At 43.9% G+C, this 17,107-nt stretch overlaps 1 protein-coding gene across 1 annotated transcript in view; it reads left to right on the forward strand.

Annotated features, from left to right (window-relative positions):
* Nucleotides 1–16,762, forward strand: part of HSPA12A (heat shock protein family A (Hsp70) member 12A) — an 84,130-nt gene extending 67,368 nt beyond the window's left edge. Inside the window, exons 8-12 of the mRNA XM_040361505.1 lie at nucleotides 1,487–1,573; nucleotides 3,894–3,998; nucleotides 6,180–6,438; nucleotides 11,803–11,906; nucleotides 15,244–16,762. Coding sequence (XP_040217439.1) covers nucleotides 1,487–1,573; nucleotides 3,894–3,998; nucleotides 6,180–6,438; nucleotides 11,803–11,906; nucleotides 15,244–15,878 — 1,190 coding nt within the window. The 3' untranslated portion in view covers nucleotides 15,879–16,762. The remainder of the gene's footprint in view (nucleotides 1–1,486; nucleotides 1,574–3,893; nucleotides 3,999–6,179; nucleotides 6,439–11,802; nucleotides 11,907–15,243) is intronic.
* Nucleotides 16,763–17,107: the final 345 nt, after the last annotated feature.

The following is a 17,107-nucleotide window of genomic DNA, read 5'->3' on the forward strand; positions in this document are numbered from 1 at the left end:
GCTTTTGCAGATCTCTCCCTCCTGATTGGCTGAGATGCAGCCGCAGGAGGGCTCCCGCTGCTGCCAATCACAGCCAGTGAGGTGGCAGGAGGGGGTGGGGCTGAGCTGCACTCTCTGTGTCTTAAAGCGGGAGTTCACCCATTTATTTAATTGTTGCCCTTTTCCCCTTAGATGCATGCTCGTTTGGTCTAGGGGAATCGGCTATTTGTTTTAAAATATGATCCGTACTTACCCGTTTTCGAGATGCATCTTCTTCCGTCGCTTCCGGGTATGGGTCTTCGGGAGCGGGCGTTCCTTCTTGATTGACAGTCTTCCGAGAGGCTTCCGACGGTCGCATCCATCGCGTCACTCGTAGCCGAAAGAAGCCGAACGTCGGTGCGGCTCTATACTGCGCCTGCACACCGACGTTCGGCTTCTTTCGGAAAATCGTGACGCGAAGGATGCGACTGTCGGAAGCCTCTCGGAAGACTGTCAATCAAGAAGGAACGCCCAGTCCCGCAGCCCATACCCGGAAGCGGCGGAGAGGATGCATCTCGTAAACGGGTAAGTACGGCTCATATTTTAAAACCAATAGCCGATTCCCCTAGACAAAACGAGCATTAATCTAAGGGGAAAATGTGCTCTCTAACGGTGAACCTCCGCTTTAAGCCTGGTACACACGGTCGGACTTCAAACAAACTTTCCCGTGGATTTTTGTCCGAAGGGAGTTGGCCAGGCACACCCATAGCATACACACGCTCGGACTTTTCTGCAAACTTTCCTAAAACTTCCCCCAAATCACATGTTTTTTCTGCTCTTTACCGCCACCCTTTGGTCAACTTCTGCTATTGTTGGTTGATTTTAACATTGGTTCTGGGCATGCGTATTTGCACTTCGGACAATCCGATGGATTTTTGTACACACGATAGGACTTTGTACCATTGGACTTTTGTTGCCAAAAAGTTTGTCCGTTTGCAGAGCCAACTTTTGTCCGATGAAAACCGACACGGTCGGATTTTTTGGAAAACTTGCTCATTTTGAAGTTTGTTGGCAAAAAGTACGATCGTGTGTACAGGCCTTTATGGATGTGAGCTCGCCCAAGTGCCCCAACAGCAAGCGGATTGCTATAGGGGCACTGGGCAAGGGGGGGGGGGGTGCCCAGAGCGCTGGTGGGGGGTCTCAAGAAGAGGAGGATCTGGACTGCTCAGTGCAAAAACATTACACAGAGCAGGTAAGTATAACATGTTTGTTATTTTATTTATTTTTTTATAAAAAAAAATCAGTTACAACCATTCAGTTCTTTCGATCATGGAGGCTCAGCATCACAATCATGTTCCCTATTGCTGCTGGGCACAAATCAGAGTCTACTACTGAGTCCTCAGACAGTGTCATATTTCCTTGCAGTGAGATAAAAGGAAAATAAAGCTGCCATTTTGTGTTCACTTTGCTTTCACTGGGAGTATACATTGAAGGTGCTGATGTTGTCTCTTCTCTCCTGTGTACTCAGCTAAGGACCACACGCGGAGGAACCGGCAGAGCCGAGTTTTTATGGTGGAGAACGTGATTGGAGAGTTATGGTCGGAGCTGGAGGAAGGTAAATCATCGCTCACCTTCCCTGACAATGGCGAGTATAATGATGCCACTACTCACCAAACAAACCCACACCGGCTTCTGGAGGTCGGAGCCAACTTTCCAGCATTTTCACCAAGTTCAGATTTCCTACCTGAAATGTATGTAGGAGCTGCAGTACAGGCGCCAGTTGTGCACCTCCTTGTCATTTACAAGGCCCAGAAGGTGGTCCGAGGGGCTGAACTGTGTGTGCACTGACCTGAACCCTGTGCCTAGATACCTTTGATAACGTCCCCCCATGCCTGGTTTTATAATGGGTTACTTGGGATGAAGTAACATTTTGGAAATTAAATCATAAAAAGAGAATGTCTGTATATCCAGGCAAGGATGGCACATAGGAAGCCATTATAGTAACAATAAAAATGAAATGTGTTTTTGCATATAATGCAGCTCTCCTGTTCCGGGACATACAATGATTTATCCAAGCAGAATAGACCAGTGTTTCTCAACTCTAGTCCTTAACCACTTGACCACTGGGCACTTAAACCCCCTTAATAACCAGACCAATTTTCAGCTTTCTGTCCTCTTACATTTTGAATGGCAATTACTCAGTCATACAACATTGTACCCAAATGAAAATTGTTGTCCTTTTTTCCCACAAATGGAGCTTTCTTTGGTGGTATTTAATCACCGTTGTTTTTTTATTTTTTTGCGCTATAAAAGAAAAAAGACAGAAAATTCTGTAAAAAAAATAATAATTTTTCTTTGTTTCTGTTATAAAATTTAGCAAATTTGTAATTTTTCTTCATAAAATGTGGCCAAAATTTATACTGCTACATATCTTTGGTATCATTCAGATATCCCTGCACAAAGTCAAGGACGTCATATGACGGCTGGCGGGCAGGAAGTGGTTAAAACGCATTTTTCTTCCAGAGTATTTTCCGGGTATTGCACAGTATTGTGCGGGGGTATTGCACAGTATTGTGCGGGGGTATTGCAGAGTATTGTGCGGGGGTATTGCAGAGTACTGGCAGGGGTATTGCAGAGTACTGGCAGGGGTATTGCAGAGTATTGTGCGGGGGTATTGCAGAGTAATGTGCGGGGTATTGCAGAGTATTGTGCGGGGGTATTGCAGAGTACTGGCAGGGGTATTGCAGAGTATTGTGCGGGGGTATTGCAGAGTACTGGCAGGGGTATTGCAGAGTATTGTGCGGGGGTATTGCAGAGTACTGGCAGGGGTATTGCAGAGTATTGCGCAGGGGGTATTGCGCGGGGGTATGGCAGAGTATTGCGCAGGGGTATTGCAGAGTATTGCGCAGGGGTATTGCAGAGTATTGCGCAGGGGTATTGCAGAGTATTGCACAGGGTATTGCAGGGATGGCTGAGCAGGGATGGCTGGATTTGTGACTGCAATAGTCACAGATCCAGCCCACAGCGCTGCTGACACCTGCTCTCTCCTCTCACACTGTACCGATCGGTACAGAGAGAGGAGGGAGGAACCGGCGTCATCAAATGACGCTGGTTTGTTTACATGTGATCGCTCCGTCATTGGACGGAGCGATCACGTGGTAAACGGCCGCTATCAGCAGCAATTTACCGTGATCCGTGATGACCCGGCAGTCACGGACATCACTGTGTGCGCCCCAGGGGGCGCGATTTTGGGAGGACGTCAATGTACGCTTTTCCAGAGTTAACGAACCGCCCTGTAGACGTGAAACTGAAACTGATCAAATCACCTGTGCAAAATAATAGAAAGCCTGAAAACATGACCTGTTGGGGTGCCTTGAGCACTGGAGTTGAGAAATACTGGAATAGACTGTGAAAAATATAAATAAAATGGAAGTGTATTTAGCTCAGCCACACTGTACGGCAGGTGTAATGATTTATGCTGAGGACACTTGTTAAGATAAAAGGAATGTGTTAATAGCTCAGGTAGCTGTGTCCAATTGATGTGTCACATGCATCGCTCCCAACTGTCCCTGATTTTGAGGGACTGTCCCTCATTTTGGTCTGATCTATATAGTTGTATATAAAATGCACTATCAGAAAGTGTTTCCCAGTGCTAAACCCTTCAAACACTTTCTAAATTGCTGCATTTGTAAATTCTTAAAGCCAATATAAAGGAATAATAGTGGTAAAAAGGCACCTGTGGGTTTAACCAATCATTTTTTGATACAATTCTTCCTTAAGGGTGGAATGGCAGAGAGGGCGTGTCCTATGTCTACATACTTTGACTAATAGGTGTCCTTCATTCCCATCTCAGAAAGTAGGGAGGTATGCATATATAGGAAACGGTGTGAAATTGTTGGCGTTTATTGGACATCTTTGTGATTTGCCCCTTCTAGGTGACAAGTATGTGGTGGTAGATTGCGGCGGAGGAACTGTAGACCTTACGGTGCATCAGATTCGCTTACCCGAAGGTCATCTGAAGGAGCTCTACAAAGCGTCAGGTACAGAGCATGGAGAGATCCATGTGGGAAAAGTATGTGGGGGGGGGGGGTTAATAAAGAAATGTTTTATGGTGGGTTTACTACATTAATATGTCATTTTATTCTACATTCTAAACATATCCTTTGCTACGTCAGTTTGTCGTCTACACTTGATTGCCAAAAGTTGGTAAACTTTGAATAAAAAACAAAAAAGAATAACTAGACCGCATGGTGCCAGGAGAAGCTGAGCTTAAAGGGTCACTAAAGGAAAAACTTTGTTTTGCTGAAATGACTGTTTACAGGGTATAGAGACATAAAAGTTAAATTACTGATTCCTTTTAAAAATGATTAAAAATAGATAAAAAATCAATCATATAATGTGCCTCTAGTTTCACTTTCGTTTTTAAACTGGTTTCATGTTTCTGTGAAGTAAAGAGACCCACAGAACAAAAACAAACAAATCCAGGGCAGTGTTTTGTTTTTAAAAATGAATCTGATTGGTTCTGAGGAGTTTTACACACACAGCTTGGACCACAGTGAAAAGCTGCCATGAGATTTTTCATAAGGAGCCAGACAAGCAGGAAGTGTGGAGATCAGAGCAGAATTACAGCTACTTCAAAGCAAAAACGAACAATGAGGACATGAAACCAGTACTGCAGTAAGGTAAAGGAAGCTATTTAGCTAAAAAAATATCTTCCTTTAGTGATCCTTTAATTCTTCAAGTAAAAAAAAGCCACTTATGAAATCCAGACTTGATGATGTGGACGATGCAGCCCTTTTAGGATTGGGGAATCTTCCAACCGTACAAACAAATAAAACAAAGGGAGCAAACGCCTAGTGTATTATCCACAGCACTTTATTAAAATATAAGGAAAATAATATATAATGGCAGAGGAATTGTGAATAACAATGTTGTAATGAACCCAGGAACCCAAAGGTCAGCCCATCGATGGAACTCCCTTGATTCAAATGGATGTCCTAAAACCAGCTGACGCATTTTGGGGGATACGCCCCCTTCCTCAGAACAAGTCTTGCTCCAAGGAAGGGGGCATGTCACCAAAAACAATGTCAGCTGGTTTTAGGACATACATTTGTACTGGGGGAGTTCCATCAATAGGCTGACCTGTTGGCAATGCAAAGGGCCAGATTCTTAAAAGGCTTACGACGGCGCAACGCCATTTGCGCAGTCGTAAGTCCTAATCTGGCCCGGCGTATCTATGCGACTGATTCTTAGAATCAGTTACGCATAGATACCCATTAGACGCTTTCAGATCTTAAATGCAATTTTTTTTTCCCGCCGCTAGGTGTCGCATCGTCGTTTTCCCCATCGTCTGTGCAAATTAGCTAGTTACGCAAGATTCCCGAACGTACGCGCGGACGACGCAGTGATTTTACGAAGTTTCCGTAAGCATAAAATTGCCCCTGCTATATGAGGGGCAAGTTTACGAAGGTCCGTCGTATGCCATGTTAAGTATGGCGTCGGGTCAGCGTCGGCTTTTTCCGTCGTTTACGTCGTTTTCCTAAGTCGTCCGCGAATACGACTTTACGTCAATGACGCCGACGTGAGCGTCATTGACATAAAGTCATTTTCCGTCGTGAGCTGGAGCATGCGCACTGGGCTATTTTTCCGCCCGGCGCATGCACAGTTCGATCGGCGCAGGGGCGCGCTTAATTTAAATACAAGCCGCCCCCTTTGAATTACGCGGCCTTACGCCGGGCCATTTACACTACGCCTCCGCAAATTACGGAGCAAGTGCTTGGAGAATACGGCACTTGCTCCAGTAATTTGCGGCGGCGTAGTGTAAATGGCTTACGCTACGCCGCCGCGGATTCTACGAGAATCTGGCCCAAAATGTATATCTGGACTTGAAAATGATGGTGCGGTGCATTAGTTCTAGATGGATCCAACTTCAGTGACAGTTATATGCCTACTGCAAATAAAAAGAATGACGCACGTATTTAAATAATAATTAATATATTATTTAGATTATGAATTTAAATGCTATAAAATGTTGCAGATGGGATCTGAGTGAGCAAGCAAAGGTAAGATATGATATTTCCTCGGATAGCTGTGCTCTCATCTCTGTAATAATGAAACTATAATTATCATTTTCTAACAATAAAACTTGTGAATAGAATATTGAATAACGGTGACTTTTCTACCACATAGAATATTGAATAACAGTGACTTTTCTACCACAGGGGGGCCTTATGGTTCTCTCGGGGTTGACTACGAGTTTGAGAAGCTCCTCTGTAAAATATTTGGAGATGATTTCATCGATCAGTTTAAGGTGAAGCGCCCGGCTGCCTGGGTAGATCTCATGATTGCCTTCGAGTCCCGCAAAAGAGCCGCCGCGCCGGACAGGACCAACCCACTAAATATCACCTTACCCTTTTCCTTCATCGATTATTACAAGAAATTCCGGGGCCACAGTGTGGAGCATGCACTGCGCAAGAGCAAGTAAGTCCACCTGTCTGTGTTGTAGGAATGAGGCATTTCTTGCACACAATTCCCTGTTACCGAAAGATTAAGGATACGCCACTCCTGTACAGACCAAAAATATCTATTTACAGCAAAATATTTTATAGGGGATCTTGTCAGAAGCCAAATCACTATTTTAGCTTTCATTCAGAAACGAGTATAGGTGTGCGTTGCAGACACTTGAGATTTGTTTCTTTACAAATTAAAATTCAGATGAAGGCTGTATGATTCAGAGATTCGGATGTATCCAAATTACAAATTGAAATTCAGATGAAGGTTGCATGATTCAGAGATTCGGATGTATCCAAATCTCGAAATCACAGTGGTAACAAATTTGAACTAATCCGAAGTAAACTATACCAAAAACAACAAATTGATTTGTATTCATTCCGATGAAATGATGTGATGGTTTGGGTCTTTTGGTAATGTTTGTAGCCTCCGAAATAATGTAACGACATAACGAATGATCCAAATTGATCCGGGTCCATTCGTTTTTATGCTAGTGAGCGTAGCATGAATTTTCTAATAAGATTCTTTTGTTATTGGGGCTGAACTTGAGAGATCATTTGTTCAATTTGCATGTCAGTTGGAGATGGGGAAATTAATTAAACTTAATAATATGACAAATTAAGGCGTATTAATTTGGATTAATTTGTTTTATAAGGATAAGAGAGGCACTACTGTGTCACTCTCATCCAAATAAAACAAATTAATCCAAATTAATTTATTCATCATGTTATTAAGTTGAATTAATCCTTTGACTCTTGGATAATCAGAAAAATTATTTTTGCATTAACATTTCTCATTAATATTAAAAATGCACTACATATGAAATGGAAACATATTGCAAGAAATACAGTAAAGTCTAAAAGTGAAATAAGATGAATCCTACTTATTGGTTTGGATGGAGATGGATCCATCAGACTCTCCGAATAATAACATAGCAAATAAATCCGAAATTCGTTCCATTCATTACTTTCAGATGCATGTGACTCCAGTCAGTTTAGTCCAATTAGATCATTCCATTTCTCTTTGTAGGTTGAACTAGCAGGGATGACACTGAGTGCAGAAGTAATCTCCCCAAATAACAAATCAACACGTTAAAACAAATATAGGCAATCTTCAGAAATAAGGACCGAAAACTTGAACTTCCGAAAATACGAATCGTTACGGAACAACAAATATATACTCTTCCGAAATAACTAAAACGGGGGATGGATTCCCTTAATTTGCATAGATTTCCTCTCACTTCCTGTTTGGCTATGGGACAGGAAGTGAAGGGAAATCTCTGCAATGGGACAGGGATGGTAAAAAATTAAAAGCAAGCCCCCCCCCCCCCACAGTTGCAGAATGCCAACCGCCCACATACTGGAAGCAGTGCGGACAATTTATGGGGGTGCTAAACTAATTTGCCTAACAGCGTAGCGCAGGCCGGCGGGGGCACTGTCCGTGCTGCCCCCCTGCAAAGTGCTGCCCTAGGCCTGGGCCTTGTTGGCCTAGGCCAGGATACAGCATTGGCACTACCCCCGAAGGAGCTGCTGGTTTAGATTTGGGCCTGCCGTTACCTTACTGTTCCTTGCACTCGTCTCGGGGTTCTCCTTGAAGAGGTGGTTAAAGAAAGAAATGTCTGCGCCAAACACCCAGTCTCTTTTTCTCCCTCCTATAGAGAGGGTTTTTATTAAAGTAAACTTCAGAAAACAGGGTTGGAGGTTTAGGGGAGATTCAGGCATCTTACTTGCGAATCACAGATATTCTCCCAGGTCCAGAAGAACAACTGTCTCCACGCTGGACTCAGCGACCACCGGATAGGCCCACCCTTACTGGCCTAGCAGCCGGGTCAAAGCTCGTTCAAAAGATAGTCTCTGCCACAGACTTGGTGAAAGTAGAATTGGTTCAATAGTCTCTGCTAGGCCGACAGCTGAGAGGGTCAGGGAAATCTTTGGAGGGGGTGACAGAGCACCGCACGGCATGTCTCATGATAATTGTCCATTTTGGAAGGAGTACTAGTTGTTGTCAACTATACTGTGGTTGGGTCCTTTGGGAGGGAGCGAGGGCACCCGTCTCTTAGCTCAGTGCTAGGGTCGGGAGTCGGCAAGAAGGTTTTATTTATATTGTGTAGGGGGGACCAGTCATGCTTGGACTTCATTTAATTACGATCCGTCTCATTTCATTTGACCAATGTTGAATATGTCTACTACAAGCATTTGTCCCCCCCCCCCCCCTCATCTCCCCCCCCCCTTTTTTTTCCCCACCTCCCCCCTTCCCCTCTTTCCACTTTTCCTTTGGTCGGGTTTTGTTTTGTACACCGGTCCCTGTGTTTTGACCGGTAACTGTTGGTCGCGTTTGTGGCCTGTTATTGTATATGTGTCTTGAAAATTTCAATAAAAATAATTTTACAAAAAAAAAATAGTCTCTGCTAGGGATGAGCTAAACACCACCCCGTTCGGTTCGCACCAGAACCTGCGAACAGACCAAAAGTTTGTGTGAACTTTAGAACCCCGTTAAAGTCTATGGGACTCGAACGTTTAAAATCGAAAGTGCTAATTTTAAAGGCTAATATGCAAGTTATTGTCCTAAAAAGTGTTTGGGGACCTGGGTCCTGCCCCAGGGGACATGTATCAATGACTTTTTTTCCTTTGTGCAGAGACAGTTCTAAGCACGGGAAACCTGCGATATTTCACAGGCATACTAGACACCCCCCCCCCCTAGGTACGAAATGTAAAGGAATATTTCACTTTTATTGTTTCACTTTAAGCATTATTAAATTCACTGCTCCCGAAAAAAACGTTAGTTTTTAAAACTTTTTTTTTGCATTGATACATGTCCCCTGGGGCAGGACCCAAGTCCCCAACACTTTTTAGGACAATAACTTGCATATTAGCCTTTAAAATTAGCACTTTAGATTTCTCCCATAGACTTTAACAGGGTGTTCCGCGGCTTTTCGAATTTGCCGCGAACACCCCAAATTGTTCGCTGTTCGCCGAACAGGCAATGTTCGAGTCGAACATGAGTTTGACTCGAACTCGAAGCTCATCCCTAGTCTCTGCCACAGACTTGTTAACCCTTGCTGGGTTAACTTCTGAAGAAAAGAACACAGCTAAACTTTGATCCGGATGCATCCTCCAATTGAGTCCTCAATTGCTTGATCCCTTCCAGCAGGCAAGGCGACACAGGACCATCCCTGGATCAGTAGGCCCCAGCAGTTCCTGGGCCTACATCTCAGTAACGGAGCCTCGGGCCAACGTGGCCTGAGGCGGGAACCGCCAATACATCCCTGAGGCCAGGAGGGCCTCAGGTGCGGATCAGGCAAAACCGACCCCGCAAAATGGTGTCTGTCCCTCAAGTATCCTCTCCCAGAATGCACAGCGGGTTGACCACGCCCCCTGAGCCACTTCTGAAAAAGGAATACCCAATACATTCAACCTGTTGCATTTCAAACCTTGACCAGTAGTGACAGTGACACCTAAAAAAAAATATGCAACCCAGCTGAACTGAAACGAAACCACAATTTAAATACAATCTTTCTGAGCCAAACTATTGCTCAAACAACTATAATTTTAACATATAGCACCCACTCATTGGGAGCAGGGTGCTACATGTATGTCAGCCAGGCAACTAACATTTCTGGAAGGAGTTTAGCAATGATAGCCCTGTATGGAAAGTGATGGTGAAGCGCTGTGAACTAATAATAGAAGGGGGATCTCAATACCTATATATATTGGAAGATACTGCGCAGGTCTAATATGTGAAATAGTGATGACACAAGTTCAGAGCTGGGCGGTCCCGGGTGTTAGTTACTGTTATAAGAGTGGCGAGTCAGCACGTCGCTCGTACCCCTGGAAGAAGTCATCTGTGTGACGAAACGGCGTAGGGAGGAGCGACGTGCTGACGTCATCACGATCCACGCTGTCTACCCGGAAGGACGAGCAGACAGCAGAGCCGGCCGGCTATTATTATTGATCGCACTTTTTAACCGACATACATGTGAGTGTATTACCTTTTACATTAAACACTTTTTTAAACGATATCACACCATGTCAGTGTTTTTCTCCTCTGGGTCACATCTATGGAGAATGTTGGTCTGACATAGAAGATTGGTGAAACAGGAGAGAGAGTGGCAGCTTATCCAGGACCTTTACTGACCTATATGTATACATGCCTGAATTATTTCTTGCTCTGGTAAGCAGTTGGCACATAAGTGGTGGAGGATTTGTCATCTGAGTCACAAGATTGTACCTGGATATTTAGTCTCACCCATTCGGAGAACTTTCTGTCACTCCCTGCAATCTTCTGTGATACATCTTATATGGACTCTTGCACAACCTCTTTTTTAGTTTTAATGCACTGGGGTTTTGTGTGCCCATAACATAATTGATGATTTATGTTGATTTAATTTGCAGCGCAGCTTTTCTTTTTAAAATTGGATCTCAATACCTAACAAGTAGGTAACCCTAAAGTGAAATACATAAATAAATAAATAAATAAATAAATAAATAAATAAATACTAGGTGACTATTACAGGGAAAGAAAGGTGAATAAACAACATATAATGTGAACATAAAGTGACATGAATGTACCAGGCTGGATAAACCTTTTTCACGTATTTCTGTTATACATTGTTTCTGTACACAGTTATTTTAGTTTGTGTAAGCTAATGTTTGGTTCACATCCCTGCACCTTTACCACTGTGTTTCTGGTTTATCCAGCCTGGTACATTCGTGTCACTTTATGTTCACATTATATGTTGTTTATTCACCTTTCTTTCCCTGTAATAGTCACCTAGTATTTATTTATGTATTTCACTTTAGGGTTACCTACTTGTTAGGTATTGAGATCCCCCTTCTATTATTAGTTCACAGTGCTTCACCATCACTTTCCATATTTGCATTTTTGTCTGTGTAAGGCAGACTTTAAGGTGATTGCAGCAGTGCCCCCCGGTGTCCAGTACAGATAGCGCAAGAGTACTACTATTTCCTTCAACGATAGTCCTGTACTGTCCTCATGACGGGAGAAAGGAATGGTGATAAACATGTTTCCTGTTAAGCTGGCATTGTGTGCTCCACTATATTGCATGTTGAGCACCCAACACTTTTCATGATCCAGAATTCCAATCATGATATCCAGGGATTCCACCCCCACATTACCCACCCCCACATTACCCCCCTTTTCCTGCATAGACCCAGACACGGCATGTTATCACAGCTGGCACATTTATGTATAAACAGTCTCAGGTATAATCAGGGGGCCTCCAGCTCAGAACTATGTAAAAAATGTGACCTTGAATATTTAATGCTTTGTGCAGATATTGCAAAATTCTTTGCTGACACCTCTTCTCTCACACAGTGTGGATTTTGTCAAGTGGTCCTCGCAGGGAATGCTGAGAATGAACCCCGACGCAATGAATGCCCTATTCAAGCCAACCATGGACCACATAATTGAACACATGTGTAAGTCCGGGGCAATGTTAAAGGAGGGAGCTAAAATAAAAACAAATGTTAAGTTCAGCTACAATCATTTTTATGTGTATTTAAAGCGGAGGTTCACACAAAAAGTGAATCTCTGCTTTTCCGATGTCACATTTGGCACCTTCTAGGGGGGTGCAGATACCTGTATAATAAAGGTATTTGCACCCACTTCTGGGCATGGATATCCGCAGAATCTGCCACTGCCTGCCCCCCCCCCCTGCTGTCTTTTGGGAGGTAGAAGACAGGAGGGACCATTTTGATTGCACAACGCGGCTCGCACATGCGCAGGAAGGGAACAGGGAAGTGAAGCTGCAAGTCTTCATTTCCTGATTACCTTAGCGAAGATGGCGGCGGCAGCATCCGAGGACCGAAGGCACGCGTCGGCCTCGGGAGCCGACATTGCGGGCGCGCTGGACAGGTATGCAGCTGCAGTATTTGTAGATGCTGGCTTTAAAAAAATAAATAAAAAATTTGGCGGTCTTTTGCTTTAGGGCCCTTTCACAAAGGGCGGATCAGTAATGATCCGCCTCCGTGTGTCCGTCAAGCTCAGCGGGGATCCTCCGTAAAATCCCTGCTGAGCCGTCGGCTGACAGGGCAGTCACCGCACACTGTGCAGGGACCGCCCTGTCTTTCCTCCGCTCTCCCCTATGGCATACCTCCCAACTGTCCCTGATTTCGAGGGACTGTCCCTGATTTGGAGCAATGTCCCTCATTCTCCTCATTTGTCCCTCATTTTGGTCTGATTTATATAGATGTATATAAAATGCACTTTTTATCTATCAAAAAGTGTTTTCCAGCACTAAACTTTCATCTGATTTCTAAATTGCTGCATTTGTAAATTCCAAAAGCCAATATAAAGAAATAGTAGTGGTAAAAAAAGCACTTGTGGGTTTAACCAATCTTATTTTTGTTGTACAATTCTCCTTTAAGGGGGCGTGGCAAGGGGTGTGTCCTATGCTGGCATACTTTTGCTGATAGGTGTCCCTCATTCCCATCTCAGAAAGTTGGAAGGTATGCTATGGGGGGATCGGATGAACACGGACCGTATGTCCGTGTTCACCCGATCCGATCCGCAGACAGAAGAAAAATAGGATTTTCTTCCATCCGGAAAATCGGATCTTTGCGGAGGCGGGTGATTACGGGTGTCAGCGGATGTTCATCCGCTGACACCGGCAATCACATAGGGACCAATGTATGTCCCGTTTTCATCCGCAACGGATGGATGAAAATGCGGACATACGATATGCACGTCAGAAAGGGGCCTTAATAATTTTTTTTTTTTTTTAGTTCATACATTTTAAACTGTTGATTTTATATCTGTTTTTACCATATATATATATAAGATCTTTAATAAACATTTACTATTTGAAATTCGTGACACAAGATTCACAGACCACTATAGGTTTTCTAAACAGAAGCTGTTTGCCTTCAGACTGTTTCTCTATTTTTGCAACTCTGTACTGCTGTCTGATGGCAGCTAGAAGGAGGGGTCACTGTGGAGGGCTAAGGATCACTTCTCCGCCTTATTTAGTTATATGTGTTAAATTTTTCTTGCGTGCCTCATAATATTGATTTTTGTGTTATTTTGAAAATAAAAGTTAAAATAGAACTATAGGAAAAATATGAATCGATACATTGTTTGGCATAACAAGTTACACCTATGTTTATTTTTTATTTTGTCCTTCCAACTACAAATCCTGCTAAATACTTGTTGATCCTGCCAGAGCTCTGTGCTGTATATAATTTCCTGTTAACCACTTGCCGACCGCCGCATGTATATGTACGTCCACAGAATGGCACGTACAGGCATATGGGCGTACAGGTACGTCCTTGCCTTTCCGCAGGTCGGGGGTTCGATCGGGACCCCCCCGCTACATGCGGCGGTCGGATTCCCGCGGGGAGCGATCCGGGACGACGGCGCGGCTATTCGTTTCTAGCCGCCCCTCGCGATCGCTCCCCGGAGCTGAAAAACGGGGAGAGCCGCGTGTAAACACGGCTTCCCCGTGCTTCACTGTGGCGGCTGCATCGATCGAGTGATCCCTTTTATAGGGAGACTCGATCGATGATGTCAGTCCTACAGCCACACCCCCCTACAGTTGTAAACACACACTAGGTGAACCCTAACTCCTACAGAGCCCCCTGTGGTTAACTCCCAAACTGCAACTGTCATTTTCACAATAAACAATGCAATTTAAATGCATTTTTTGCTGTGAAAATGACAATGGTCCCAAAAATGTGTCAAAATTGTTCGAAGTGTCCGCCATAATGCCGCAGTCACGAAAAAAATCGCTGATCGCCGCCATTAGTAGTAAGAAAAAATAAAAAATTAAACTATCCCCTATTTTGTAAACACTATAAATTTTGCGCAAACCAATCGATAAACGCTTATTGCGATTTTTTTTTACCAAAAATAGGTAGAAGAATACGTATCGGCCTAAACTGAGGAAAACATTTTTTTTTATATATGTTTTTGGGGGATATTTATTACAACAAAAAGTAAAAAATATTGAATTTTTTTCAAAATTGTCGCTCTATTTTTGTTTATAGCGCAAAAAATAAAAACCGCAGAGGTGATCAAATACCACCAAAAGAAAGCTCTATTTGTGGGGAAAAAAGGACGTCAATTTTGTTTGGGAGCCAAGTCGCACGACCGCGCAATTGTCTGTTAAAGCGACGCAGTGCCGAATTGTAAAAACGCCTTTGGGCATTTAGCAGCATATTGGTCCGGGGCTTAAGTGGTTAAAGGATGGCAACGTTGGGCTGCCTTGTGAGAAATGGCAGCGTTGCCACTCTTACATCAGCTTTGTCTGCAAGGACTACAGCGCGACATGCCAATACTGGGGAGGTGCGAATAATACTGTTGTCTCAATCTATTAGAATGTCCATCGGCCACAAGCACAACCACTTTTCTTACATGCAAGCTGGCTCCCCCCACGGCAGCTGGTAACAACCAATAGCTCACACCTGATTTGCATAGGGTGCAAGGGAGCTGGAGATTATCTTTGGCCTGCACTTTATATTGGGATGACTTGCAAGCTCAGGATAGTCCAACCCACCAGGCTAGTTCCACCCACCATTGGCGCCATTTCTAATAAGGACAGACAGTCTGGGCTGGGCAGTGGAAAGTGCAGAATTATAATTATAGAAAGGTAAGTGAATTTTGTTTACATAGGTAATTCTTAAATGCTTTTAACTTTCCCTTGGCAGTGCTAGTGGCTTCTGTTATAGTATGCCTGTAGTTGTATTTTAATTTAGGAAAGGATCACTGGGGTTTTTTCTTATTAAATCCTGACGAACATGTTTTTTTTTTGTCTTTCAGCCAACCTGTTCCAGAAGCCGGAGGTAAGCGGAGTAAAGTTCCTCTTTCTGGTTGGCGGGTTTGCAGAATCTCCATTACTCCAGGTAGCTGTGCAGCAGGCATTTGGTAATCAGTGTCGCGTCATCATCCCCCATGATGTGGGTTTGACCATCTTGAAGGGAGCTGTCTTGTTCGGCCTGGATCCGGCTGTCATCAAAGTTCGCCGCTCACCTATGACGTACGGAGTTGGAGTCCTCAACCGATATGTGGAGGGGAAGCACCCAGCGGAGAAGCTTCTGCTGAAGGATGGCACGCGGTGGTGCACAGATGTGCTGGATAAATTCATTCTGGCTGACCAGTCGGTGGCTCTGGGGGAGACGGTGAAACGCAGCTACACGCCAGCCAAACCTTCCCAACTGCTCATCATCATCAATGTTTACTGCTCTGAGCAAGATGACGCCAACTTCATTACCGACCCCGGCGTACGGAAGTGCGGCACCTTGAAGCTTGACCTGACTGGAGTGGACAGCACGCCAGTCCCAACACGAAGGGAGATCCAAACTATCATGCAGTTTGGGGACACTGAGATTAAAGCCACCGCCCTTGACATCACCACCTCAAAAAGCGTAAAAGTTAGCATCGATTTCTTAAACTAGAACTCCACCTTCCTCTAATCCCTGTCGGCGCTTGCCCAGCTTCCGGAGAAATAGTCCCAGCTCTTCTGTATCCTGACAGTCCCGGGACCCGATTATATCATGCAGCTAATTTTTGGGATTAGCGCCATCCTCCAACCATCAGCATAAGAGAACCTGGAAGCCATTTGGGAGTTTTAATTCCTCAGTTGTTGGAGGTCAGCAGGTTGACCACTGGTGGTGCTCTCCTTCATGCTTCTCTTATATTGCTCAACCAGCAAACATCTAACCCAGGCGTGTCAATGTGTATTTTATACATTTTGCTGCCTGCGGTCCTCTGACTCCTCATATGTCTCAATGAATGAGGCCCAAACGCGTTGTACAACAGAACCTGTGAAGACTAACATACAAGAAATGCCAAGGCTGACTTGCTTGTTAATGGTACCGGCTCTGGGAGTATCCTCCTCATCCTGAACCCACTTTACCACTTATTAATTTGAAACAAGGACCCAACTATTTTGAAAAGTCAATGTGCCCATTTTTCATGGTGCTGGTCAATGACTCTCTGAGTTGTGAAACTGGGGGTGAGGATGAGGTCTGAGAGCCTGCTCTTAAAAAGTCAATGGCAGCTTCCATATTGGTCCTCATAGGTTTCCTTTACGGTTCAAAAGCCATTAAGAATTTTTTTATTTTGTTGCTGAGAAGATCAGAAAATATTCTGTGGCCCTTTAAGTGTCTCCAAGTTGCAATAATCTGGCACACCAAAAAGAAAAAACAAAGGGAGCATTCACACCTAGGCATGTATACCGTATTCCACATCTCCATTTGTTTGTCTGTGGGGGTTATTTACTAAAGGCAAATCCACTTTGCACTACGAGTGCAAAGTGCATTTGAAATTGCACTGAAAGTGCATTCGGAAGTGAAGTCGCTGTAGATCCGAGTAGGGTATGCAAGGAAAATAAAAAACAGCATTTTAGCTTAATAATAAAATCAGCAGAGCTTCCTCTCATTTCAGAGCTACCCCTCAGATTTACAGCTACTGCACTTCCAAGCGCATTTTCAGTGCCTTTGCAAATGCCTTTAAATAACCCCTTATGTGTGTTTTATTCACTTTCTGTGAGCATTCAACATACATGCACGATTCCAAAACTACACAGGACCCCATTTTTCCATCGCAACACAGGTACAAGTATGTGTGCCATATTAAATAGAAAGGTCATGTTTATATACAATTGTTGATGCATCGCTGTGTT

Source organism: Rana temporaria, chromosome 8 (assembly GCF_905171775.1).
Source record: "Rana temporaria chromosome 8, aRanTem1.1, whole genome shotgun sequence".
Taxonomy (NCBI): domain Eukaryota; kingdom Metazoa; phylum Chordata; class Amphibia; order Anura; family Ranidae; genus Rana; species Rana temporaria.